Below are 26,501 nucleotides of genomic sequence, written 5' to 3' on the forward strand. Positions count from 1 at the left end.
AGGATCTACAACTTCTTCAAACCAAAATCAATGGCCGATCATCAAATCCAAATGTTGCCATGGCTTTACTTTTTGGCAGTGTATGCCTAAGTTTGGCGTCCCCAACACATCGCTATTCAAAGTAATGAGGACGAGCGAGCACAAATCTACCACTTATGAGAGTGAAACCTTCACGAAACTCCTATTATCACCAACGAATCCCGAGGAAAACGAAATCATGAAATCATACACGCAAAAATCTTCAAATTTAGACTAGATAATGGTAGAAATTTTCCCGAAATGAAAGAAATTTTTTTCAAGATTTAGACTAGATTAGAAGAGATAAGCTCATCAAAAAGGGAGGAAAGCAAGAAAAAAACAGAGAACTAAATCAGCAAAAAAAAAAAAAAAGGAGCAAAGAGAGAAATCTAGTTCAAACCCTCTCCTCCATGGAGGTTAAAGAATACAATTGTGTGTGGATGAGAAGGAAATGAGAGAACCATAGGGAGGAGAGAGAGGTTGTCTCTTCTCCCTAAGAGAGAACGCTAAGGAGGAGAGAAAAAAAAAAAACTTCTTCAACTTTAGGGATGAAGACAACAAAAGAATATTAGAAGTGTCAAAAGTTTCGCACAACACTTAATTTATTACTAAAAGTTTTTTTTTAGATCACTTAAGTGGCACTTTTTAAAAAATAGGTTCACTTAAGTGCTAACACCGATTTGGATGCTGGAATTTGAATTGGCCATATTTTATTAATTTCTCTAACTGACATGCCTAATCAGCATATGTACTCCTAAACAATGTTGTCTTCTAAATTCAAAACCCTAACAAAAATTTCCCAAATTCGAAATCATAATTAGAATTTTCCCAAATTTGAAACCCTTATTCGAGACCAATTGACCTGGCCACTCTCAAACTTGAAGACTTGAAAAGTGACCTCAATAATATTTCCTTCAATGTGATCCCTTATACACAGCATTGTAGACTAAAGCTCCTTTTTGAAATTGCTCTCTCTCCCAAGAAAACCCCTTCTTTTTCTCACTTCATTTGTCGAAAATCCTAAGATGCATCCACCTCCTCCAATCACCAACGAATCCTGAGCAAAGTGAAACCCTCAAATCATATACTAAAAAATAGTCAAAACTAAACTAGATTGGGGTAGAAATCTCCCTGAAACGGGAAAGAGAAGTTTCAAGATCTAAACTAGATTATAAAAGAAAGGCTCAGCAAAACGGGATGAAAGCAAGAAAAAGAAAATAGATAGCTAAATCAGCCAAAGAAAAAAAAAAAAAAAAGAGGGAGCGCAGAGAAAAATCCAACTTAAACTTTCTCCTCCATAGAGGTCGAAGAAGGCGATTGTGCATAGATAAGTAGGAGAGAAGAGAACCCTAGAGAGGAGGGAGAAAAATCATCGCAATAGCCTCTTCCTCCTCACTAAAAGAGAACGCAAAGGCGGAGAGAGAAAAATCTTCTTCAACCTTAGGAAAGTTAACGAAGACGACAAAAGGATATTAGAGTGTCAAAAATGTTGTACGACGCTTAATTTACTATTAAAAGTTTTTTTCGAATCACTTAAGTATTACATTTTAGAAAATACGATCACTTAAGTACCAACACCGGTTTAAATACTGAAAATCCGAGTTGGCCATATTTTATTAAATTCTTTAACCAGCATGCCCAATCAGCATTTTAACCCACAAAACATCGTCTTCTAAATTCGAAACCTAATTCAATTTTTTCAAAATTCGAAACCCTAATTTGAGACCAATCGATATGGTTATTCTCAAACTTGAAGACTTGCAAAGTACCCTTAACAACGTTTCCTTCAATGTGATACTTTATGCGCAGCATTGCAGACTTAAACTCCATGAATCTCTTCTCGATCAAGCTTGCACTCCCAAGAAATTTCTTCTTCTTCTCGCTTAGTTTGCCGAAAATACTAAGACCCATCCACCTCCTCCGATCACCAATGAATACCAAGGGAAGCACAGCCCTAAAATTATACACGCAAAAATCTTCAAATCTAGACCGAGGGTGAGCAAAGTGGACTACTCGAACCGGGAACCACCCGGACATCATCGATCAGTTTGGTCTGATTCTCGAGGTCACCGGTCCGGTCCCCGATTCCTCAAAGTGGAACTGGTGTTTGGGCGGTCCAATTCTCGGTTCTACGGTGGAACCGAGCCGCCCGGACCAACGAATTTTTATTTTTATTTTTTAAATACATAAGTTAATTTTTAAAAAAAAAAACATAACTCAATTCTGATTCTCTATAAAAAGATAGAAGGAAACCTAATGGTCATTTTTTGGGTCACTAGTGTGGCCCGGTTACAACACTCTTATGTTGAGCCTTGATTTTCTCTATCTCATTTGCACGCATGCATCTTTCCAAGTTTTCTTGCATGCCTGAACTATTCTTTGGGCTTCATATTTTTGTTTTCATTTTATTTTTATTTTACCGATTTCATTGGATTGCCCGAAAATCAGACTGGATTAGTCGTCCAATCGGTCCACAGTTCCTAAAATTGAGAATCGGTACCACCATCCTGGTTCACAATTCTTGAGGGAACCGAACCAATCCGAATCATGCTCACCCCTACTCATAATGGAAGAGAGAAGCTTCAAGATCTAGACTAGATTAGAAGAGAAAAAGCTCATCACAACAGAAAAAAGTAAGAAAAGGATAATAGAGAACCAAATTAGCCAAAGAAAAAGAAAAAGGAAGCGGGGAGAGAGAAATTTAGCTCAAACGCTCTCCTCCATGGAGATTGAAGAGGACAAATGTTAGTAAATGAGAAAGAAAGAAGACAACCCTAGACAGGAGAGAGAAAAATCATTGCTACTACCTCTCCCTCCTCCCTAAGATAGAATGCTAAGGAGGAGAGAGAAACATCTTCTTCAACCTTAGGAGGTTAATGAAGACGCTAAAAGGATAGTATAAGTACCAAAAGTTTCATACGATGCTTAATTTACTACTAAAAGTTTTTTTGATCACTTAAGTAATAATTTTTTAAAAATACGATCACTTTAGTGCCAACATCAATTTGGAAAATGAAATCCAACTTGGCTATATTTCATTAATTTCGCTAACCGGTTTGGCTCGCCAGCATGCCCAATCAGCATATATACCCCTAAACAATGTAGTCTTCTAAATTCAAAACCCTAATTTGATTTTCCCAAATCGTAATTCAAACTTTTCCAAATTCGAGATCAATCGACATGGGCATTCTCAAACTTGAAGACCTGCAAAGTATCCTTAACAACATGTCCTTCAATGTGATCCCTTATGCACAAATTTATAGACTTAAACTCCATGAGTCTCTTCGCAATCAATTCGCGCTCCCAAGAAAGCCTCTTCTTCTTCTTCTCAAAGCTTTCACTCAATCAATCTCAACATTTACTTTGCCAAATTCCACGTCTCATTTTCTCACCACCTCTCCATCCATCAACGCCCTGACATTATCAAAAAACAAGCCCTTGAGCCTCTCTTCGAGCTCGTGGTTAATAGAAGGCAAGGGCGGTCCACGACGCAAAGCTTCGGCAAGAAAACATGCGCGCTGAAGATGCGAGACCCCCGGAGATGAAGGGCTACATCGTGCGCATCGTCCCAGAAGGTGGGTCGCCAAAAATGATCGACAATTGAGTCATGGCAAGTGTTGAACACTGTGACCAAACGAGGCTCATTTTGTTCAGATGCTCGTGGGACGTCGTTTTTCGGCCTAGGCCAAGTGTGACGTCGTTTTTTATGTCCACATGGACTCGTTTTTAATATGAAAATGCCAACACAGATTCAACTTTTTATTATAAAAGCCACATAATATTTTACCGGAATTTCTTGTCGGAAGCACTTAAGTTGTAGGTTTTTATTCGATTTGGCATTTATTGAGTCGACGGAAACTTTTGGCATTAAAGTAAGCGCCGGAGAATATTTTTTGCATATTAGAGTCCTTATGCCATTACAATTTATTGCCTTTTTTCTTTGAAGTGATATTTTAATCAATTGAACAGAACCTATTCTAACCCTAGAAATCCTAGAGTTATTATAAGGATAAATACCACGAAATTCCCAAAATTGTTGGATCGAATTTTTTTATTTCATTCACGTCTTATTTTAGATACAATGGTATACCTATGATAAATTTACACAAAATTAATTTTATTACCACAAAAAATCCCAAACTAGTACACTGTGACAAATTTACTCTTAATTAATTTTCATTAAATTTTACCATTAAATTGCTGAATTAGATGATATGTGAGAGTTGATAGGCATACCAATTTGAGATTTTAAACCTCCGTTTACCACATGTGTATTAGTTTGGGGTTTTTTGTGATATAAACACAATTTAATAGAAATTAACCGATGGTAAATTTTTTATAGATGTACCCATTTTGGAATTTTTAATGGTTAAAAAATTAGTTTCAACTAAATTTATCGTAAGTGTACCAATTTGTATTTTTTGTGGTAAACAAATTAGTTTAGAATTGTCACATGTGTACCGGTTTGAGATTTTTCGTAATATTAATCATTATTATAATGTAGGGATAAGTGCATCGAAAACCTTAAAACTTATCGTGAAAGTGCAATTTAGTAATAAAACTTGTGAAAAGTGCAATTAAGTCCTAAACTTGTCAAGTTTGTGCAATCAAATCCCTTAAGTATGGAAGTCCACATGTGCAAAACAACATTGTTTAGTTTATGCAAAAATGACATGGTTTTTGCATTTTACCCCTAATAGACTGATGAACTAACACACCTTTGCCCCAAATTTGTTCGTCTTCTTTTTCAAAGTCTACTTTGTAGAATTTGACAGTTCGTCCGATATCTCTTTGTCCTAGTTTCATTCTCGTCCTTGATCGCTTCTTCGTCCGAGTCCTGTCATTCGTTTGTAGATTTTTTAATTTTTGTTCTTCATTCGAATCCTCTTCTTCGTGTGAAGGAACAACTTGCAAATGATCACCATTGCCATCGACGAAGCAGCAGTGAACAATCCGAAAACTAAAAGAACCGAGAATATTGGTTCGAAATAGAATCTTACTTCACAAATGTAGAGAAGTTGTGCTTGGAGTATTTGGGGAGCCATCTACGAAGCTGCTTCGTTGGGATCGAATGACGCTTCAAACGATCTGCAACTTCGTAGATTGTTGCTTCGCCGAAGGCAGTGTTGATTATTGGCGAAAATTTCCTTCCGACAAAGAAGAGGACTCAAACGAAGAGCAAAAAAATGAGGGAACGTGCACGAAGAAGAGAACTTGGGCAATGAAGAGAGTTCGGACGAACAAGCGATGAAGGTTCTACTTTACTATTTTAACGACCGGCAAGAATCATCAACACAAAAATGACCATATATAACTCACAGTATAAAACATTGGAACCAAGCATATACATGCACTGACTAACCTAACCAAATCCTTACTCAAATGCGTTCAAATTAACGCCAAAGTTCTACTTCACCATTTTAACGACCGGCAAGCATCATCAACACAAAAAACCTTATACAACACTATTGATGGAACAAACAAAGTAATACCAACCAACTCCAATCATGAAATACAATCATTTTATGAAACATTGGAACCATACAAGTACATTCACTCACTATGCTAACCAAATCCTTACTCAAATGCGTTCAAATCAACACCAAAGCTCGACTTTACCATTTTAACGACCGGCAAGCGTCATCAAAGGGGGCCGACCTGGTCATTAAGGACCAAACATAAATGCTTCACAACCATGGTTGATACTACCATTCATGCCATAATCTAACTAGGGTTGAGCATGGTTCGGATGGGTAGGTTTCCAAACCTAAAACTTAAAGCATATGCTGTTATAACTGGTTCCCACTTTTTTGAACGTGAAGCCTACCTCTTTTTATCCTGGAATCTATTTTGGAACCTACCCTATTTTTAGGTCCGGTTCCAAGGTCTATCGGAGAACCCTTTTTTTTTTTTTTAATGATTTCATTTTTTCCAGACAGCAAAATAATATGGGTAGCAATAAAACGATTCAAAATAAAAGATAAATAATAAAATTTACTATGTGCCAAAAGCAACAATCCCTAATATGAGTAATAGAAATTACAATCCACCGAAAACAGAGAAGGTGAGGAGAGCGAGACTAAGTTTTTTTTTTTTTTTTTTTTAACGGTAGCTAAAAACCGATTCCAAAATCAGTCCGGTTCTCGAGTGGGTCTTCACTTGGAACCGGGGAACCGGACCTGTTTCGACCGGTTCCCAAAAATTAGAACCTATTCCCGAACCGATTTGAATAAGAACCGATTTCCAAATCTATTTTTTCGGGGTGGTACGGTCCAATTTCCGGGTCAACATGGTCCGGTTGCACAGCCCTAACTCTAGCCATATAAATCATGTAATAAAAGTATATTCCAACTTTATACTAATGATAAGCCAGAAATCTTTGGTGAATGCACAGAATGGTTGTCCTACCTTGTGAGTAAGCGTAGAAAATCGTGAGAAATACGTTGAGGTTCGAGTCCAACCATGAGATTGCCCCGAAGGGTAATGAATGCCGAAAGCCACGGGGACACCGGAGAGCAATGGGTGTTGGTGGAGTGACTAGAATTTTGGTCCGGTGAAGGGCAACCAAGAGAGCTTTTCGAGGATCTTGGTGTTTTCTCTTATAGAGGGCCAAAAATAATTGTGGTTTTCCCCTTATTATGAGCCATTAGATGATGTTTAATCGAAGGGATCATATTTTGGTTTGGGTAATAAGAAACATCCCTATTACGAGCCATTAGATGATATTTTAATCAAGGGATCACGTCTTGGTCTAGATAATAAGAATCTTTCCTATTGGAGGAGGGGAGTGTGTTCTCTTATTCTCTCCTTTGTTGGCCAATCATTGAGAAGCAAAAAAATGATCAAGGTACGGAAGTTGGAGATCAGATTGGAGGAACGGTGGAGATCAGATAGTTACACATTTTTGTGATTAGGTAAATAGCTCATTGGTAATTAAGAAGTTTACTTTTTTTTTTTTTGTTAGAATTAAGAAGTTTACTTGAGAAGGGGACAAATTTGTAATAAAGAGGAGAGGTGGCAAGTCATGTGAGAGGGCCGAATGGATGGGACTTGATCCTCTAATGGGCATAACTTGTTGGACTTTAATGGATAGGGTTAATCTCAGTTACGTTAGGTTAATTTGGATCTTCTTGATTATTCAGTATTTCGGAATTCCCTCGAGATGCCTAAAATGTATTGGAATAAATTTTGTTAGGCTCAATTTGATTAAAAATGCACAAGTTGACTTTATCATGAAATTCAATCCTCAATTAAATCTCAATCCCGAGTATTGGGCCCCTCTCGAAATTCCCTCATTTAAAATTGACAAAATGCACCTCGACATTTTCAAATGTTGTTGTCCCCAAATCAAATTTAAGGAGTGATTAGAAATCAATTAGATTCAAATGTTTTGGTCAAAGATGAAAGCATTCGATTTGACCTATATCATTTTGTGGAAATATGCAATTTAAAGTCCTAATTCTACATGCCTACGCTAAAATGAGATCTATATGCAATTTCTACATTTTAGTTGTAAATTTCGATCAAGAGCTTGCTTTTTAGACTTGACAAAAGACAACTATTGATTTATCGAGAAAATAATGCCTAATTACTAATGAAATGCAATACCCCTATGCTTAATTGCCCATAGTTTGCCGAGAAACGAGTCCTATCGCGAATGGGGGTCTCAAATTTTCTAGATTTGACTGGTCAGTGAAATTCAAGCCTCAACATGTCTATGTCTTGCATATATATTGCAAACTCACCCATGTAACACTCCCATTGGAGATAAAAAGACAGAACTAACTACAAATAAAAAATAAGAAATTATCGCCAAAATTGAAATGTAAATTTCTTTATTGTAAAAAAAAATGTCAAGTTACTATGTATAAGGAATTTTTTTAAAATTTTTAGGGGTTAAAAAAAAAGAGGTTAATATCACGAAAACTCCAAACCGGTACACTCATGACAAATTTATCTAAAACTATTTTTTTTATCACAAAAAATCATAAATTGGTACACCTATAATAGACTTAAACCAAACTATTTTTTTTATCACAAAAAATCTTAAACTAACATATATGTGACAAATTTATCATAAAATAAATTTTTTGATCATGAAAAATCTCAACTTGATATACCCATGACAAATTTACTCTCCATTGAATTGGGTTGATACCACAAAAAATCCAAAATTGATAATCTTGTGACAAACAAAGGGTAAAAATTTCAAAATGGTATAATCGTGAACTTTCACGTGCCATCTAATTTAGAAATTTGATGCTTTAATATACTTGTGACAAATAAAGGGTAAAAATCTCAAAATGGTATAATCGTGAACTACTACGTGCCATCCAATTTAGCAATTTGACGCTTAAATTTAAAGAAAACTGACGAAGGGTAAATTTGTTACATGTATATTAATTTAGGGTAAATTTATTATAAGTGTATTAGTTTGTGATTTTTTGTAATTAAAAAAATAATTTAAGGTAAATTTATTCGAGGAATCTTTAAAAAAAAAAAAAAAGCGAAAATTGGAGCTTGGCCTCCCCGCGAGCGAATCCGGTCAGAAAAGCAAACGAGCGAGCGTCGATCAGCGTCTACTCTACTCTCTCTCTCTCTCTCTCTCTCGCGCTCCGTGACGACCTTTCTTTCTCCTTCAGTTTTCTCTGCTCAGGAAAATCAAGAGACGCCCAAGAAGAGAACTGGAAGGAATTCCATCTTCTCGGCGAAACTAGGGTTTTCCCCATCGCTCCGCCGATCGACAAACTCGAGCGAAAATGGTCAGAGCTTTGCTGAAGAGGCTGGTCTCCAACACTCTCACGGTGGCCGGCAAGCCCCAGCACCACCAGCTCCGCCGCTTGAACATCCACGAGTACCAGGTTTCCTCCCTCCCTCCTTCTCCCTCTCTCTCTCTCTCTCTCCCCTCTCTCGTGATCTGCTGTTGGTGTGATGTTGTTGGTCAAGGGATTTGTCTCCGGAGAAGCTGGATCTTAGGCTCAGATTGCCTCTGCGGTATATGGCTATCAGTTAACGCCGTACGCGCCCAAAGTATCCGATGTTTATTCGGTTACAGATGAATGACGGAAGAGCTCGTGTGCGATTGATTTTGATTGTACTTATTGTTGGATGGTGAGTTTTGCTGCTTCAGGGAGTGCCACGATTTTCACCTTTTACTTTTAAACGACTCTGAGTCCGCTGGATTTCGGTTGTGTCTATATCTGATTTTATTGGACTGCTAGACGAGCTTATGGATCTGCTCATTGTTGAGATACTGTGCTTTCATGGTTAGAGAGACTAGACCAGATTTTCAAATTGCGGGGTTATAATCAAGCTATCTAATTTATGAGGAACATGTTCGACTGTTGCGAGTCATGAAATTCGTAGAGGATGTCTCGGCTTATAGGATATCTTGCGGATGCTTAATGTGGTAATTTCGTTTTAATTTATGGTCAGTATGGCTTGTGCAAATGGTTTGAGGATGCTCCCCTCTTAAGGATTTTTAATCTGCTAACTGACACGGGCTTTCTTTACCTTGAGTTCAGGGTTCTGAGTTGATGAGCAAATATGGCGTTAATGTACCGAGGGGAGTCGCCGTTTCTTCTGTGGAGGAGATCAAGAAGGCAATTCAGGAAGTGTTTCCTAAAGAAAATGAGGTATTGTAAATAACAGAAATTGCTCACCTGAGCCAAAAGGGCTTGAAAAACACTCTAAATTCTTCGTACTTGCACTTTTTTTGGCAGTTAGTTGTCAAAAGCCAAATACTTGCTGGTGGAAGAGGATTGGGTACATTCAAAAATGGGCTAAAAGGCGGAGTGCATATCGTCAAGGCTGATGAGGCTGAACAAATAGCTGGTATGAAAGCATTCTTCCAGAAAACAGCATGCTGAAATTTCCAACACATGGCTTCATTGGTCCCAAATTGCCTGAGAACTAAGTTTAGGTTAGATTTAATTTAATTGATTGGAATTGAGTGAGGAAATGGAATGAGAGGAGGAATGGAGTTGAATGAACCTCCAATTCCTTTGTTTGATTGCGATAAAGGAATAACTTGAGAATGAGAAGGAAGTAATAGAGTATCGTAATTATGTTTAAATTAATTATAGGAATTGAACAGTGAGGACACACTTGGGAGCATGTGAAGGAAACAGGAGAAGCTTATGGTAAAATGGATTATGAACACCCCAGTAACCCGACATAGGTGGAAGGAGTGGGCATTCCCGTAGAAGTGGATTGCTAAACATAAACATCGGAAAATGGAGATGACGACACTTTTGTGCTCCCTTTTAGGGCTTTTGAAACTTCATTTTAGATTTTTCAAGAGGAATTCGAACTGTTAATATGTGGTTTTACTAAGGTTAAATCGCTGTCAATAGATTGGGTAATTTAAATAAAATTCTACTCAAGAAAATATCATATATTGGTTTTGAAACAAAAGTTGTGGATGATGGCTGGGTTTAATTTTGACCTCTGGCATATTTGATTTTGTTAACAGTGAAGAAGTTGTTTACAGTTTTTTATTGCACTTCTGCTATATATAATATTTCTCAGCATAAAATCTCATTGGTTGCAGGGAAGATGCTTGGACAGATACTTGTAACCAAACAAACTGGATCTCAAGGGAAAGTTGTCAGCAAGGTGGGGCATACTCAATCTTGGCTAGGCTTTCCTGCTCAAAATGTTGCTTTTTTTACTACCATTTTGTTTCCATATTTATTCTTATAACATGATAGATGAGAAATCCTCAAGGATATGCCTTTGAGTGTCAACATACTTGTTCTTTTTGGCTACATTTATAGGGTTGTTTCTTTTTATTTTATTTTATTTTATATTCATTCTATGGGTTAGCGTTTGGGAGTACTATTGCAACATTGAAATATAAAGGTCAAAAGTTACATATAGTGAAGGTTTGTTTAAGGGGTTTCTGCTTTCTATGAGAAAAATAGACTTAGAAGCTGGTGAGTAGCTTTTCCTTCTTTCCTTTATATTTTCTTTTCTGGGTGGGGGCCTTAATCCAGTTAGACTATGAATGAATGAGAGGTTGAGATCCTTATGAAAAGACAGATGTATTTGGAGAGTAGAGGAGTAGGTGGGATATGTACTTTGCTATAGTCCTTACTGGGTCTTTTGTTATTTAACCCAAAACTGAACTCGATACATGGAAGGCATGGGGTTATACCAAACCGGAAGATTTAGTTCTGTACGATTTGGATACGGCTTTTAGCAGAGTCCGAAATCTTGTTTTTGGTTTTGTAGCTGCAAGAACCGCAAAAGGAAAAACAAAACCAATTAAGCAAAAAATGATGTATACACGGGAAGCATGGTTTAAAATCATGTCTCTTTTAAGTATTAGACCTTGTTGCGGTGTCATGCATGACCTGAGACAGATTTGACTTATGAGTTTGAAGAATGAATGTATTGTTTTTTTTTTGGTAAGGTAAGAATGAATGTATTGTTTTATGCCCATTAAATTAAAGAATGGCTCCAAAAAGGCATATCTGTATCTTCTCTCTAGTTTCTGTTGCGGACTACAGTTGATGACCTTACGTAGAGCTAATTTTGGCTTGAAAACAAAACATAACATGGATAAACTGAATTTCTTGGTTTGATTCATTCAGTCCAGTCAGCATTTTGCGGATTGTCATTTTTATTCTGGGCCATCCCCAAATATATTGCAGATGACAATTAAGACCTGGCCAATGAACTTCCTTTTCTTTTCCTTTCTAAATTTCCTATAGCTACTAGATGGTCAGCTTTTTTGTTTGATTAGTTTTTCATTTTGTTTAGAATTTTAATGCATATTCCAACAAATGTGAGCTTTTCCTACTGTTCTTGTTATATGTTCTGTGTTCTCTTGTTTTGGGCCTGTCTTTAGCCCTTCTTCTTTCAATTGCTTCATGATTCTGTGTCTCAGATTTATCATGACTTCATTGTTATTTCCTGCAGGTTTACATATGTGAAAAGCTTTCTCTTATCAATGAGATGTATTTTGCAATCACTCTGGATCGGAAAACTGCTGGTCCTGTATGTTTTTGACTCTGTGTATTCTTTAGTATTCCTCTTTTCCCTTCTTTCAATATTCTAATCTTGGCTAGATATATAGCCTTTTGTTCCTGAAGGATCCTGCCATATTTGGTTGTTTCCTATTACATCATTATCATGACTATTTTAGCAATCTCCTTTTGCCTCCTTTCTTTCATTAATCACGTGAAGAACTGTTTTATGTGAATAACTTGACTTTTACATCTTACTCTTTGGTCCAAAAAATAATCCTGCGAAATGTTTACCATACATCCTATTTCTTGGAGAACTATTTTATGCAATATGAAGAAATTTTACGCAACTGGTGCTCCATTTCTTTGTTCTTGTCCTTAAATATAAAGTTGATAGTCATCACAAGTTGTTAATCTAGTCTAGTGTTTGAAACTCTTTGCAATGAAATGGCTTTATTCATAACATTTTATGTAAGGAGTGGTATAGGATCCATGTCAAAGGTTAACTATTTAAAACTGAGTCATAAAATTTAGGCATCCCATAATTGACTTGTCTGATTTCAAGCACCAGGTGATCTAGTTCACTTTGTTACTTTTATGAGGGACGTCAATTGATATGGCAAACAAACCTTCTCCTAGATGATGATCATCTTCAGATCAGATAGTCTTGGGATAGTGAGTGGGTCAAATAATGGGAATGTAGAGAGAATAGATATATGCAAGGACAAATAGTTGCATGCTAGATATGCATGCAACATTGAAAAGATAAAGGCATCTTTTAGGAAAAACAACAGTAATGAAATATTGAAAAAAAAAAAATGGAAAGTGGGGTTTCTATGGATACAAAGGAGAAAATTGGAGATGTTGATTTTGAAGCCCACGTACTTACATGGTAAACTGTCCATAGGAGAAAACTTATTTCACATACATTTGGACAATCGTTTATGCATGTATGCACAAAATATATATATTTTTGCATATGCATACTTGCATGATTGTGTCTGTGTAGCGAAGATACTTTTGTTTCTATGATAGTTTCTGTTGGCAAAAAATAGAATATTGTTTTAATCTATTAAACCGGCCTCACTTCATTGTGAAGCTTCACTGTTGTTAGATGATAGTGTACAGTGGTGTTCACCTCAAAGTTTCAGTTCAAACTTCAATGTGAATCTTTGGTTCGCTGCACATTTTCCTAGCAGTCATTCGAGGCTAAGAAGCTGCAATTGTGCAGTCAGCTCCTCTTGTGTGGCTTTAGTTTTCCCTGGATGAGAAAATTATTTCCCTTTTTTTCCAATTTTACTGCTCTCATGCATTTACTGCATATATTCTTTTTCTGAATTCATCATAGGATGATTTGCTTACTCTATTCGTGCATTGATAGCTTATTCACGCTTTATTTTGCAGATTATAATCGCGTGCAGTAAGGGAGGAACCAGCATTGAAGATCTTGCTGAGAAATATCCGGACATGATAATAAAGGTTGACTTTCAGATTCCTCATAGATATATGGGAGCGTTTCTGTCTGCTTCATTTGTCCTCTTCCGATGAGACTCATTCTTTCAGGTACCAATTGATGTCTTCCAAGGAATCACTGACGAAGATGCTGCCAAGGTGGTTGATGGTTTAGCCTTAAAGGCTGCAGATAAAAATGCAGCTATTGACCAAGTGAAAAAATTGTATAAACTTTTCTGTTCGTGCGACTGTACGTTGTTAGAGGTATGCATATTCTTCTCTTTATTTTCTAAGGTAGAAACTAATCATACTCTCCACTTATCAAAAGATAAAGAAAAGTGTACGTTCTTTCCTTTTTGTTTTGGAGTTTTTTGTTCTTTTTTTGTTCTTTTGGGTGGGGGGTTGTTTGATGAGGGGGAAAAACCCCTTGCAGAAACTAAACATACTCTCCACCTCATCAATTGATTTTCTGTTGTACAGATTAACCCCCTTGCAGAGACTTCTGATAGCCAGTTAGTTGCTGCTGATGCAAAATTGAACTTTGACGACAATGCTGCATACCGTCAGAAGGAGATTTTTGCTCTCCGTGATCCCACTCAAGAAGACCCTCGAGAGGTTCGACTTTAATTCATATTCTACGACTGGCATTACACTTTTTTATCCTACTGCTTGGAGCTATTGATACATTGGCAAACTCTTGTTGCACGACATCTGGCTTAAATATTTGCTTGCCAACTCTTTCTTTTATATGTCTGAAGCAATCACTTCAAGAATAAGAGCATTGAATTGATATAGAAAATGAATGTAAATCTGGTTAGTTGGAGAGCAGAAGGAAAATTCATAATCCAAACAAAATGGGTAGTGCATTAATGTGGCAGCACCATGTGGTGCGACCACAGGAGAGCATTATCCTTATGTTTTGCAGTTAGTATTCTTTTTCCACTATTTAGTGCTTGCCTGTTCAACTTATTCGGTTGGTTAATGCACGCATTTTAATTTCTCATGGGTCTTCTGCTAGTTAGAAAGGAGAGGAAGTTTGAATAAGGGAGTTTCATTTCACGGGTTTTGGTTTGTTTTAATTTCATGGCAATGCTTTGTAGGTTACTGCTGCAAAAGCAGATTTGAACTATATTGGTCTGGATGGAGAGATTGGTTGCATGGTGAATGGTGCAGGATTGGCAATGGCTACGATGGACATTATTAAGTTGCATGGTGGAACTCCAGCCAACTTCTTGGATGTTGGTGGAAATGCTTCAGAGAGCCAGGTAATAAACTGCTTCTTCAGAAGTTCTATTTTTTGGGACAGCCAGCCTGTAAGGCCAGCATCACAGGATATGTTGAACGAGCGATTCAGCTTTTTGTGTGGTAGCGTATAAAGGCAGCCTTTCTAATAATGATTAATTTTAGATCCCTCTGGAAGTAGAACACCATTCAGTTACTCATAATAACTTTGAAGCAGCAGGGTGTTTCTGCTTTTTTTTTATTATTTTTTTTATTTTTGCGCCTCTTGTACAAAGTAAGTGCAAAATTTTTTGGACCCTTTGGGTTTCTCTTTAGGCTGTGCTCTTTTGGATCCTGGTTCATCAATTCATTCTTAATTTATTAACCATGAATATAGATAATCATCGTGTTAGACCCTCCTGCGAGTAGAACAACCATTCAATTATTTGGAATTACTTTGAAGCAGCACATTGTTTGTGCTTTTCTTTTCCATCCTGTACAACTGCTGGGCTTATTGGAGCATTTGGGTTTCTGTTTAGACTCTTCTATTTTGGCTCCGTTCAGGTTTCATTCCATCATTCTTGATTGGATGTACAATTAATATCAATATGATTTCTTTTTCATTGCTCTGATTCATTTTAGAGTGAACTACTCTACATAGACCCTGCATAGGCTAAATATATTTGGTTGCTCGTGTTGATGTTCATTACCATGCATTTTGCTCCTTTCCTTGGAGTTGCTTTGCAGCTTTTTGCTTGCAGTTTTTTCTGTTAAAGTCTCTCTTTTAGAGGTTTCCCTTATCAGTTTCTCTCAATTATCATTGGTTCTCTCCTACTTTTGTTAATGAATAGGTGGTGGAAGCATTTAAGATATTGACATCCGATGAGAAGGTCAAGGCCATCTTGGTCAATATATTTGGAGGTATCATGAGGTGTGATATCATTGCAAGTGGAATTGTCAATGCAGCCAAACAGGTCAGAAGTGCAATGTTTGACGCACTGGCTATATATAGGCTTATATTTTAGTTTTTTGCATACGTCATGGTTCTGCTTATGCATTTTCAGAGAGCACACTTGAATAGCATGATGCCTTTGAGAAGTTAAAGTGGTCATTGATATGCAAAATGGTTCTATACCAAGATTATAGTATTCACATCCATCTCTGAGCAGCCTAAATTTCCGTTTCTTTCCCCAGGAGAGGGGAAAAGAAACCTACCTTTTGCTAAGAGCTTCACCATGACGGTGCTTCTTTGAATTTTTTTTTTCAAAGTAGAAGATAAGTAATAGCTTACAAGTTGTCAGGCCTAGTAAGAATGGCACCTTCTTTAGTACTAGCATCTCTGCCTATTGGATTAGTGCGGCTAAATCCAGCCAATAAAATCAGAAATATAGCGAAGATCTCATTCGAATACACTTGTGGAGATACCAATCCAAATATGGAGACCATGTGCTGCTAATTTCTCTGTTTTTAGCATTCTATTGCACGAAATGATATTCAAAAGTGCTGAGATCTTTGCTTCTGCCTTTTGTTTTTGCCAGGTTTCCTTGAAAGTACCGGTGGTGGTTCGCCTGGAAGGCACAAATGTGGACCAGGGAAAGAGAATACTAAAGGTATATGTTCTAACTTTGTTTGCTTTCAATGCCTTGCACCGCCACCATGGAGTGAAGTATGATTTCTTTGTCTTGTTTTCTTCTTCTATAAATGGACGAGATGGTGATTTGATTTTGGATTCCGTTTGTGAATGATTTATAGGAGAGTGGGTTGGCGTTGGTCACAGCAGAAGACCTAGATGATGCAGCTGAGAAGGCAGTTAAAGCCGCAGCTAGTTGAGGGAATTCATTGTTCTTCTGACCATTTTTTTGGACGGTTAAAGTCTATCATTCTCTGGTTCATCCGCATGGAGTAAACAGAGATCTGCCAATGCTTATATGATATATGGTTTATTTTTCATTTTTTGGAATTTGCTTTCGGATGGATTGTGGAATAAAGAAGATTAGAGAAGAATTTTGCTACTCCTGGCTGTTAGTACTTAAGTCTCTGCTGATAAATAGGAACTTCAGCTGATGAAGCGGTTCGTGCTTCCTGCTTTCACCATCCTTGTCCCTGAGGAAGGAGCTAGTCTGTTACCTGGTCCGTCGCCACGGAGATCCCTTGTACCCCAAAGGTGAGTTGAAGATGGACCCGGCCCGGCCCAGTGGATCCGGATTCGTACGAGAAATTCTGGAAATAAGAGTGGGAAAAAAGGAAGTGGGTGTCGACCGACTTATTTTCGGTCGAAGCTTCGCATTAATTGGTTTGAAGAAATGACAATATGCAGTTGGCCTTGCATTGATGATAGTTTTTCTCAAAGATTTGTGAATGTTTATACTTGCAAATCGATTATCCGAGGGTATTTAAACAAGTCCCTCGAGAGATTGCAGTCGAGGCGATTTCGGTAGATGCAATGAGGATTGGATAGGCTTGGCTCGGCTCGGCTCGGTTCGGCTCGGCATGGGACGGGTTAATCTTAAAGAAGTCGATATTAGTTGGCAGATTCATGAATTAGGAGCCTTGTACGTGCAATATGTTTCTTCAAGGGTTTAGGATGATTGTTACTTTGGAGTGTTTTACAGGCTAACAAAAAAAAAAAAAAACGGAAAATTTAAAAAAAGCAAAACACTTGGCTACTTGAGACCTCTCTAAAATGTAATAAATATTTTAGTGTATCTTATTTTTCACCAATATTTTTTTTTAGAATTTTTCGGAAATAACGATAAAAGAAGTGATTGGTCTATGTTCTGCCGCAAACGCAGCTCTGTCTCGCTCTCTCCCTCTGACTGTCATGTCAACTCCCAACACGTTTTTACTTCGTCTTCCAGTCCCATTGTGTCTCTCAAAGAAAGGCGACAGTGAGTTCCGAGCGCAGGAAGACAAGCCAAAGAAAGCCATGGCTTCTTCAAAATCTTGCCTCCTTCTTCCGAACCCAACTTCCTTCTCTCACTCCTCTCCGTCTTCCTCCTCCGCTTCTTCTGTTCCCCGCGCTTTCCCGAGCGCCCTGAGCCGCCGGCGGCCCGACGCGCGCCGCCGTCTCTCTCTGAGCTCCGATGGCGTGAAGAGAGGTCCCGTGACGGGGTCGAGCCTTGATGAGGTCTCCGTTCTTGACCCACCGCCCCGGGAGTCGGAACTTCTTGCTTCTCTCAAGCTGAAATTGCTGGTGCGTGGTCTTTGAGTTCTGTTTTAGTCGAATGTTTGGATTGCTGCTGCATAACTTTCGCTCTTTCAGTTGCATCACGTGTTTGAGAAGATGGATCTTTTCTGCTTGGCTTAGAAAGTCATTGAAGGGTGTATTATGTTTTGGATAGTTGGCAGGAACTAGTAAAGTAATCGATTGGATTGATCATCACTTGGAGTATGATGCGCGTATTCAATCGCCGGATTCTGTTTTTTTTTTTTTTTTCAATTATTATTATCTCGAAGCCCAGCTTACGTTGTCCTCATAATGGCTGAGTATTTTGGAGGTTGAATTGGGTTCTTTGAGTTAGTCAGTTACTTGCATTTTGTTTTGTGGTGTGTAAGGTTTATTGTCCAGTTGCTGCAGTTTTCTCTTTCTGTCGAGAACTCGGGGTGATTTGTTTCCTCCGTGATGATAAGATTGGCTTGATTGTTCTGAGCTGATCTGTGCACATAACTTTTATATGCAATTCGCATGAGAATGAAGGTTTAAATAATGCAGGACGAGGGCATATGGTGGGAGTCCGAGATGTTCTGGTTTATGTTAGAATCTTGTCAGATATCTTAACCGCACGTCTCACTGGTTAGCACATTGCATATGTCAAATATAATGCTCAATGCTCAATATGAGATTTCAGTGTATTGCAATTCTAAGTTCGACAAAAGAAGTGAATATTAAAGAATGCTCTGCTTACTTTTAGAGTTAACTAGCAGCAAACATCCTCCATACCCTTATCATTTCTCGGCTGTGCTTGACCTAGTTGATTCTCTGCTATATCTAAGAAATCTAGACTTTCCTTTCTGCGTGCTATGTGGACTTCCATCCTGAATTCACAAAGACAATCAGTTTAAACATCAATTCATCACTTTCTGGGAAATCAGGTAGAAGATTCCAGTTTAGGTTTTTCCCCTTGGCCAATAATTTAATTTTAATAAAATGCTAAATGAAAAGGAGTTCGTGTGCTTAGCCTGTGACCAAAGTACATGTGGCTAAGTAGCCATTTGCTAGATGTTCACGATAAAATCTTGTACAAATGAGCCGATTGATTCTCTTTGTCATCATACTAAGCCTCGAAATACGTAAGGTAGTCATGGATAAAAGACAGCAACAACAATTCTTTTTGGAGCTTTTGAGAATCTTGATAGGCATAGATAACATTTTGTCTAAAGCTTAAGCTGTCACAAATGAGTTCATGAAACGCAATAAGTAAATCTCTAAAATGTCCTTTGTGTGAAAGGCAAGCCTTATATGAAAGCGAGATGCTGTTAAGTAACACATTAGTAAAGGCCAGCAGACAGTTGGAGGTAATATGAGGACATGAGTCGAATAACTAGAAAAGGGAATGAGAGGATTTGAAACCATGGACTTAGCTTTGATATCATGCAGGCTTTTCTCCCCAAATGTTTGAGCTAATCAAGAAATCTGTCCACAATGTTGTTGAGTGAAATATCTCTTTGCAATAATAATTTAGTCCTCTTCTCCTGTTGATGTATGGTTCCAGAGAATTTATTAAACTGCTTGTCAGCATCAAGTTCGCTTTTCGTATAAGATAAATGGTCGATACCAAAAGAAGCTGACACGGCATACAAAGTCCACCTGGTCTTTGGGCTACTGATTAGTTTTAGACCTTTATTCTATGTCCATTTAAATGTGTCAAGAACATGTATCATTGAAGCACAACATTTCCGGACAATTGCAGAGTGCTGTCTCTGGTCTGAATAGAGGGCTCGCTGCAAGTGAAGAAGATCTAAAGAAGGCAGAGGCCGCTGCGAAAGAGGTGGAAGATGCTGGAGGACTTGTGGACCTTTCTGCTGATCTTGATAAGCTTCAGGGCCAATGGAAGCTGATATATAGCAGTGCATTCTCGGCTCGTACTCTAGGCGGGAGCCGTCCTGGACCTCCCACTGGACGGCTACTTCCTATAACTCTTGGTCAGGTGAGCTGTGGTCATTTTACTCGACTTCTTTCGCCTGACTTCAGCCTATCTCTGTTTTTGCCTGTAAATTGTTTTCGCAGTTTTGAGGATCATGTTGGGTTTGTAATTGTGTTTATTCAAGTATGCTAGGGATAAGCTGTGTATTCAGCACCTTCTGAGATACATATTCTCTCTTGCAAACGGTTTCATGGTCCAATATTTTTTTAATCGGAGTGTAGAAATCTGACTTTTGTAAATCTTTTCTTCTTTCTTCTGTTTCTTGCCTGAGATGTTATTTCATCTTTTATTATGCAACTCATTGTAACTTCACTTTTTGTACTTCCCCTTTCTTACATTTTGTCCTATCTACTCATCTGTCTTCTCCTCCCTGGAATTTCTTCAGGTCTTCCAACGGATTGATGTCATGAGCAAAGATTTTGATAACATAGCGGAGCTCAAGTTAGGTGCACCATGGCCTCTCCCTCCTGTTGAAGTAACTGCCACGCTTGCCCACAAATTCGAGCTCATAGGTTTGTCGCTGCTTCAACTCACATCTTATTTTCATGAATGCATTTCCCAGGTTAGAACCACCCAAGTATAAACAATACCCTTTTCCTGGTCAACCCGGTAACCTGTCATTTGCAGGATCCGCAAAGATCAAGATAACATTTGAGAAAACTACGGTAAAGACGATGGGGAACTTATCGCAACTCCCCCCGATAGAGATACCTAGGTTACCGGATGCACTAAGGCCTCCAAGCACAGGAAGCGGCGAATTTGAAGTTACATATCTTGATTCTGATGTGCGTATAACTAGAGGAGACAGAGCCGAGCTCAGAGTGTTTGTGATATCTTAAACCTTCCAACTGTAGATTCTTCAGGTAAGGAACAATAGCTCCAATACGTTGTGCTTTTTCTTGTTCATTTTGGTTCCTTTTGTTTCCCCAATTGTCGATGTATAAATGCAGAATAATACATAGCATTTGTGGTGTTGTTCCGTGGTGAAACAAGCACATTTTGTATGTAAAATTGATATCTGATGCAAACTAAATTGGTTATTTTGCCCATTTTAACATACCAATGCTCACTGGAAGGTATGGATGACTCACTTGCGCGTGCATTCGCGCACCCACTACCATGCGCGAAGAGGTATTATAATGGCCAAATGCCAAGAAAATGAACCCCGAAGACGGTAAACAAGGAAGGTAATTTGTCCATAATGCCTAGGAAATGCATCTTCACAATATGGATAATCATATATCTAATTCAAACAAGAAAAGATCAGGAAGAGTTTGAACAGGGCTACCATTTGAAGCTCGTCAATCAAGTTCCCTTCATATCATCTAGACTACCACTTGCCTGCATCAATTAATTTCATTAGGAACATATGAGGAGTTAATTATGGGGCCAAACAATAACATTCATGTCACTAAATACCAGTAGTCTAATAGTACTTAAATTCTGAAGCTCGTGCCCAAGGATTACTTCTCTGTTTGTGCTAAACCAGCCATCAGACTACGAGAAGATGAAAACTGAGCATTATAGCTGAATAATCAAACTTAAGTTATGATTTCTGTGAAATTTTTCTCAGTCAACCAGTTCTCCATCTTGCGAGCAGCTTCAGCAGCATCAAATACCTTGCCTCTTAAGACGGGCCCAGGTGCATAATAGACCCCGACATCTGTGTATATTTGTGTGTATTGCATGTCTCCCTGTCTGTGATGAAGAGCAAATCCAGGTTCAGGGTATACCATGGCCTGGCACAGGGATACATGGATTCCTTCACACCACGGGATGGTGATCAGGACAATTCCGAAAGAAGAGGCCAAGAAGAAGGGGAATGTGATTAACAGTGCAGGATGGTAGTTTAAACCCTCGTTTTATCAGTGTGCACAAAGGCACCAAAGAAAGGGGAGTAGAGTTTGTAGAGTACAGTCCCACCGGAGAATATTACCATAGGCATACCAGGTGCTTATACTGGGAGGGGAAGTTGATCCTTCCATTTATAGATCAGTGATGGTTGAGGTTCCTCCTTGGTTGGAAGATGCCTCCAAAGGTTTCTCCGCTCAAGGCTACCCAGGATAAGGTGAAGCTATTCAAAACTATTATCATGAGATGCACGTTATTCGGGACATGTTTGATTCCAATGTACCAGGTCGGGGATGCTCGAGTGGGTAAACAATGAGATGGAGGTATACCCTCTTTGGCTTTGCCCACAGAAAGCTCTATAAGCTCCCCTCGAGGACCATGGTCTACCCTGAATCTGGATTCAATATTGCATCGCAGATTGGAAGACACAATATGCCCAAATGTACACAGATGTCGGGGTCTATTATGCACCTGGGCTCATCTTAAGAGGTGAGGTATTTGACGGCGCTGAAGCTGTTCGCAAGATGGAAAACTGGTTGATTGAGAACCATGGCTTGGAGCCCCCGTATGCCATCTCCGAGCTGACTGAAAAGAACTTCTGGAGGATGTTCAATGCTGGCCTCTACGAGCACTGTAGGAGGAAGTACAAAGCCGTGGGGACCTTCATGAGTGTGTACTACTAGTCCAAGAAGGGAAGGAAGGAAGACTGAGAAGGATGTGCAAGAAGAGGAGCAAGTGCACGTCGAGACCGCTTATGCTGAGGTCGATCAGCCAGCAGATTAACAAGGATGGAGCAAATTCTGATTTGCAGGGCTCTCTCATCAGGAACAATCCTCTGCAAGGAAGGAAGTGCTTTGTAGCAACTAGAGGAAATTTTACTGTTTTGGATGCGACTTCTTGGCGAACTATACTGTACAGAAGGTTGAATTCAGGAGGACTCGACGAATGTTTCTGCTCCATTATCTACAAGGAAAATGGTTATGTCTCATAAATCAGAAAAAAAGAAAAAGAATTTGTATGCTTGAGAAGGTTATTTTATTAGACGTGTAAGTTATTTCACCAGAGCTCATCAACTCTTCTTACCGAGAGATTTCCGCAAACATCGGATTTCACCATGACCAGAGCAGCACCGAACTTTTCTGGCATTAAAAGCACAAGATTAGAAGAGGAACAAATCAAGGGTAAGGCTTTAATTTAGCTAAAAATGTGAATTTCCACTATGGTTGATTTGTGATAATACTTTGGACGTTGTAGGCAAGCATTACACGGTGATACAGTCTCTACTTGCCCTTCCAACTCCGAGAACAAGAACAAGCTTTATTCTTGTGAAAATGTAAAGAAAATTATGGACTTAAAAAAGATTAAAAAAAAAAAAGTGCCATTAGTCACACCACTAATCAACATTCATTTGGTAAAGAGGCATATAAACTCAGCTTCACAGAATAAACAAATAAATGAACAGAGAGGCGCGCACACAAACCTAGAAGAGGCAAATATCATTTTTTTTTTGTCAGTACTTCTCCTCCGAATTTAGATGCTTCCTTTCTTCCAAATGAAGGGCAAATGCAGCTCCATATCATTATGATTATATCTGACTAGCATCAACTAATCCAAAAACTTAAAAAGCAATTATGCGAAAGCAGGATGGAGCCGTGGGAAGATGTACCTCCGCTTCCCATGAACTTCACTTGGAGAGACGAGCAACTTGAAGCGGAAGCAAAGGCTGAAGAGGAGAAGATGATGGACCTGATGGGGGGGTGAGATAAAAGTTCCCCCTGGGATCCGGAAGAACCAATTTTCACCAGCCCTAAGACGAAACTCCATCTCGCCTCCCATCACGTCCACCTTCTTCTCAGCTTCAGATTCGCTGCCGGTTCGGGTTCATCTCTCCGGGGGGGAACTTCCACAGGAAGGTTTTTCCTGGGAAACTTGAAGGGGCTGAAGAGAGAGGAGAGGGAATGTAGAGAGATGAATAGGCACGAGAGAGCTTGAAAGCCAGAAAAAAAACAGACGATAGAGATGATCAAAGCCAGCTCTCAAGCTGAAATCTTTCCATTTTGGGACACAACATATTCTTCTGCTGCAAAAGGATTTTCTGGGCATGCGTCACATGCACTGCATTGAATTCATTTCTTTGTGATGGCATTAATAATCTCTTCTGGTCGTGGGAACGAATCAAGGCGATCACATGCACGTCCATGTCGTATTGATGGCTAACTTGAAGGGCAAAAAATAAATGAGAAAAAGGAAAATGGTTCTTTCGTAGCCGTTCACGTCTGCTTCGAATTTCACAGGCCATGCACAAGAGCACGAAGCTGCGACTGCTGTATTTTTATTTTTTTTTCCGAAACAATCCTGTTGAATTCAAACAATAACCTCGTTTTAATGTTCCTAAATGCGGATTTTCCAGCATGTGAGTGTGGTTTTTGGCAAAAGCAAAAAAGTAATTCTTTGCTATCCCTCCAAAATCTACAATATTATTCAGATTTTACAGAAAATTATGAAAAACAATATTGAAATTTGCGTCTCAATATTTGAATATTCTCAAGATCTTAGGAGTTTTGGATTCAGTAGAGTCAATGTGCATGATTGGCACCAAAAAAGTTTTGAAAATGCTGGAAGTTGGACGAGCACGACAACACTTTTGTTTTTTTGTTTTGTCAGGACAATGCTTATAGAAATCAACTTCTCACGGAAGTTAATTTTTTTATTTCTACTTCTGAGCATAAATTGATTTTTCTACTTCTGAAAAGAAGTAATTTTTTTTTCAAATGACTTCAGAAGTAGAAAAATGAAATTGCTAACTAAACGGATTTTTACTCCACAAATTGTGCTACCAAACAAAATTCTACTCCAATAGCACTTTTGGAGTAGAAATTGTACTTCAGAAATATTGCCATGCTTGCCCTAAAACTACAATGGCGGGAACTGTTTCGCAACTTAATCTTACATAGAACTTTAAAAGAATGAGTTTTAGTCAGACTTTTTAGACTTTCCATAACCATCATTTAATAACATAATAACAGAAAGATAAATAAAAAAACATAATTGAATCTTCATGCAACTCATTTTACATAAAACATAGAAATACGTATTGATTTGTTGACGTTTACAAGCCAAAGGTATGAAGTTAATCAGTTCATGAAACTTGAAAGCTATTTTATGAGTTTCCAGATAATCGAATCTCCATGCCTGTGCCCTTAGATTATTTAAAAAAAAAAACAAAAAACGGTAAATAACCAACACCTAGTAAAACTCACAATCAAGTACTCGCTAGGGAAAAAAACGAAAAGAGAAACTTTCTATGGGGACGATGATTTATGTTCTTCAAGAGCTAATCTTTGCACATATTGGAAGACCCTAAAGTCCATCTTTGCCTCCATCTATCTCTCACTCTTTGCCCCAGATTGCACCCCCGCTGTCTTTTGTTCCCAATCCACTTGAAATCCCTTTTTAACTCTATTTATGAAAATTTAGATAATCATACATGTGAGGCATTGATATTATGCTAATAATTATCCTTTGAATGATTTTTAAAGTAATAAACAATTATGTAAAATATATCTATTATTATATCAAACACATGTATTATTGCATCAGCCATGTGCATAAAATTAGGTATTTTAATTATTAGACATATGAGTAAATTAAGTCAAAATAATTATACTTAGGGTACCATAATATAATTGATATAAGTAAATTAAGTTGCAATTGATATGATTTTGATGTATATTCGATGAGATATGATATTGCTAGTGTTAGTGGGAGGAAAGAGAGGGGAGATTTGTAGGATCATTGTCGCGACCTCGCCTTCGGCCTCCCGTGGAGGGTCCGACGAGGTTTAGAAGTATTGCCGTCGGTCAATGGCGTGGACTCTCCCAAGTCCTACCTCGCGTGACATTGGATTCATTTTATTGATTAGCAAATTAAAATGCTATTAAGAGTCGCCACTAGCCTATTGGGGCCGGCTAGAAACCAATCGAGACACGGGAGGGTTATCTCGATTCCTACGCAACAAGAGCTTCTAAGTTCGGGGACTTGTTTACGCTAATTAGAAAATTAGCGCCCTTTCGGTACCTAACCAGTTGATATTTCCTAAGGTGACCACACATTCTGCATATCATTTTAAGCTCATCAGGTATCTAACAAAAACTAAATGATCATGCATAATGTTTTTCTGTCATTTCGTGCAATTACCTATTTATCCTTACCCTAGCATATAGGGAAAGCGATTAACGAGCAATTTTTCAAAAGACAGTGTTATAAACACTCAATCAGATAAATATGCCAAATATAAGACTGGGACATGCACATGCGGACCAAATCTATAATGGCAATATTTAAAGAAAACAACACCGATATGAAGATTCGAATGCATAAAAAAGGACCGGATTGGACGTCGATCTTCTTCCTCGCCGGCCCAAATGGGCCGCCGGCTCCGTGGGTGTCGTCGTCGATGGCCACGGTAATTTCAAATTCAAGCATTGAACATTCACTCATTCAAAGCAGATAATCAGCAAAGTTCGGTCAATTAAAGGACAAAACGAGTATTTCGAATTAAACTCTAATTACCATGCTAATTTATCTTTTGAGACATGCATTATAGAACATATTATATTCATACATTCGCATGCAAAGTTAAAACTAATTCGTGCGAATTGAACATGACAAACAATCAATAATCAAGAATATAAAAAGCCTAATTAGACAAAATAGGCAAATAGAGACATTTTCTACCTATTTCATATTTTTTGGCATTTTCTGAAAATTTTTAATTAATTTTAATTTTTTTTTTAAAGATTTTTTTATTATTATTATTACTATACACAAAGCAAACGGGTCG

The 26,501-nt window shown here is 38.2% G+C and overlaps 2 protein-coding genes across 5 annotated transcripts; both read left to right on the top strand.

Moving 5' to 3' along the window:
- Nucleotides 1-8,515: 8,515 nt before the first annotated feature.
- LOC115743377 (succinate--CoA ligase [ADP-forming] subunit beta, mitochondrial) lies at nt 8,516-16,757 on the top strand. Of its 2 annotated transcripts, XM_030678129.2 has the most exons (13): nt 8,516-8,593; nt 8,676-8,879; nt 9,543-9,653; nt 9,741-9,852; nt 10,571-10,635; nt 11,944-12,021; nt 13,395-13,469; nt 13,554-13,706; nt 13,923-14,057; nt 14,543-14,707; nt 15,515-15,637; nt 16,202-16,273; nt 16,416-16,757. In XM_030678129.2, exons 2-13 carry the CDS (start codon nt 8,778-8,780, stop codon nt 16,491-16,493), a joined length of 1,269 nt encoding a protein of 422 aa, XP_030533989.1. In that variant the 5' UTR covers nt 8,516-8,593; nt 8,676-8,777; the 3' UTR covers nt 16,494-16,757. The 2 variants fall into 2 exon arrangements, with proteins under 2 accessions (XP_030533989.1, XP_048137916.1); XM_048281959.1 differs by lacking the exon at nt 8,516-8,593 and having other exon boundaries at nt 8,621-8,879.
- A 780-nt stretch (nt 16,758-17,537) lies between these two features.
- LOC115743419 (plastid-lipid-associated protein 6, chloroplastic) lies at nt 17,538-22,670 on the top strand. 3 transcript variants are annotated; one of them, XM_048271334.1, is made up of 5 exons: nt 17,538-17,856; nt 19,574-19,810; nt 20,193-20,319; nt 20,435-20,670; nt 22,219-22,670. In XM_048271334.1, exons 1-4 carry the CDS (start codon nt 17,590-17,592, stop codon nt 20,644-20,646), a joined length of 843 nt encoding a protein of 280 aa, XP_048127291.1. In that variant the 5' UTR covers nt 17,538-17,589; the 3' UTR covers nt 20,647-20,670; nt 22,219-22,670. The 3 variants fall into 3 exon arrangements, with proteins under 3 accessions (XP_048127291.1, XP_048127287.1, XP_030534043.1); XM_048271330.1 differs by having other exon boundaries at nt 22,232-22,670; XM_030678183.1 differs by lacking the exon at nt 22,219-22,670 and having other exon boundaries at nt 20,435-20,852.
- The last annotated feature ends 3,831 nt before the right edge of the window (nt 22,671-26,501 follow it).

Source organism: Rhodamnia argentea, chromosome 1, assembly GCF_020921035.1.
Source record: "Rhodamnia argentea isolate NSW1041297 chromosome 1, ASM2092103v1, whole genome shotgun sequence".
Classification (NCBI taxonomy): domain Eukaryota; kingdom Viridiplantae; phylum Streptophyta; class Magnoliopsida; order Myrtales; family Myrtaceae; genus Rhodamnia; species Rhodamnia argentea.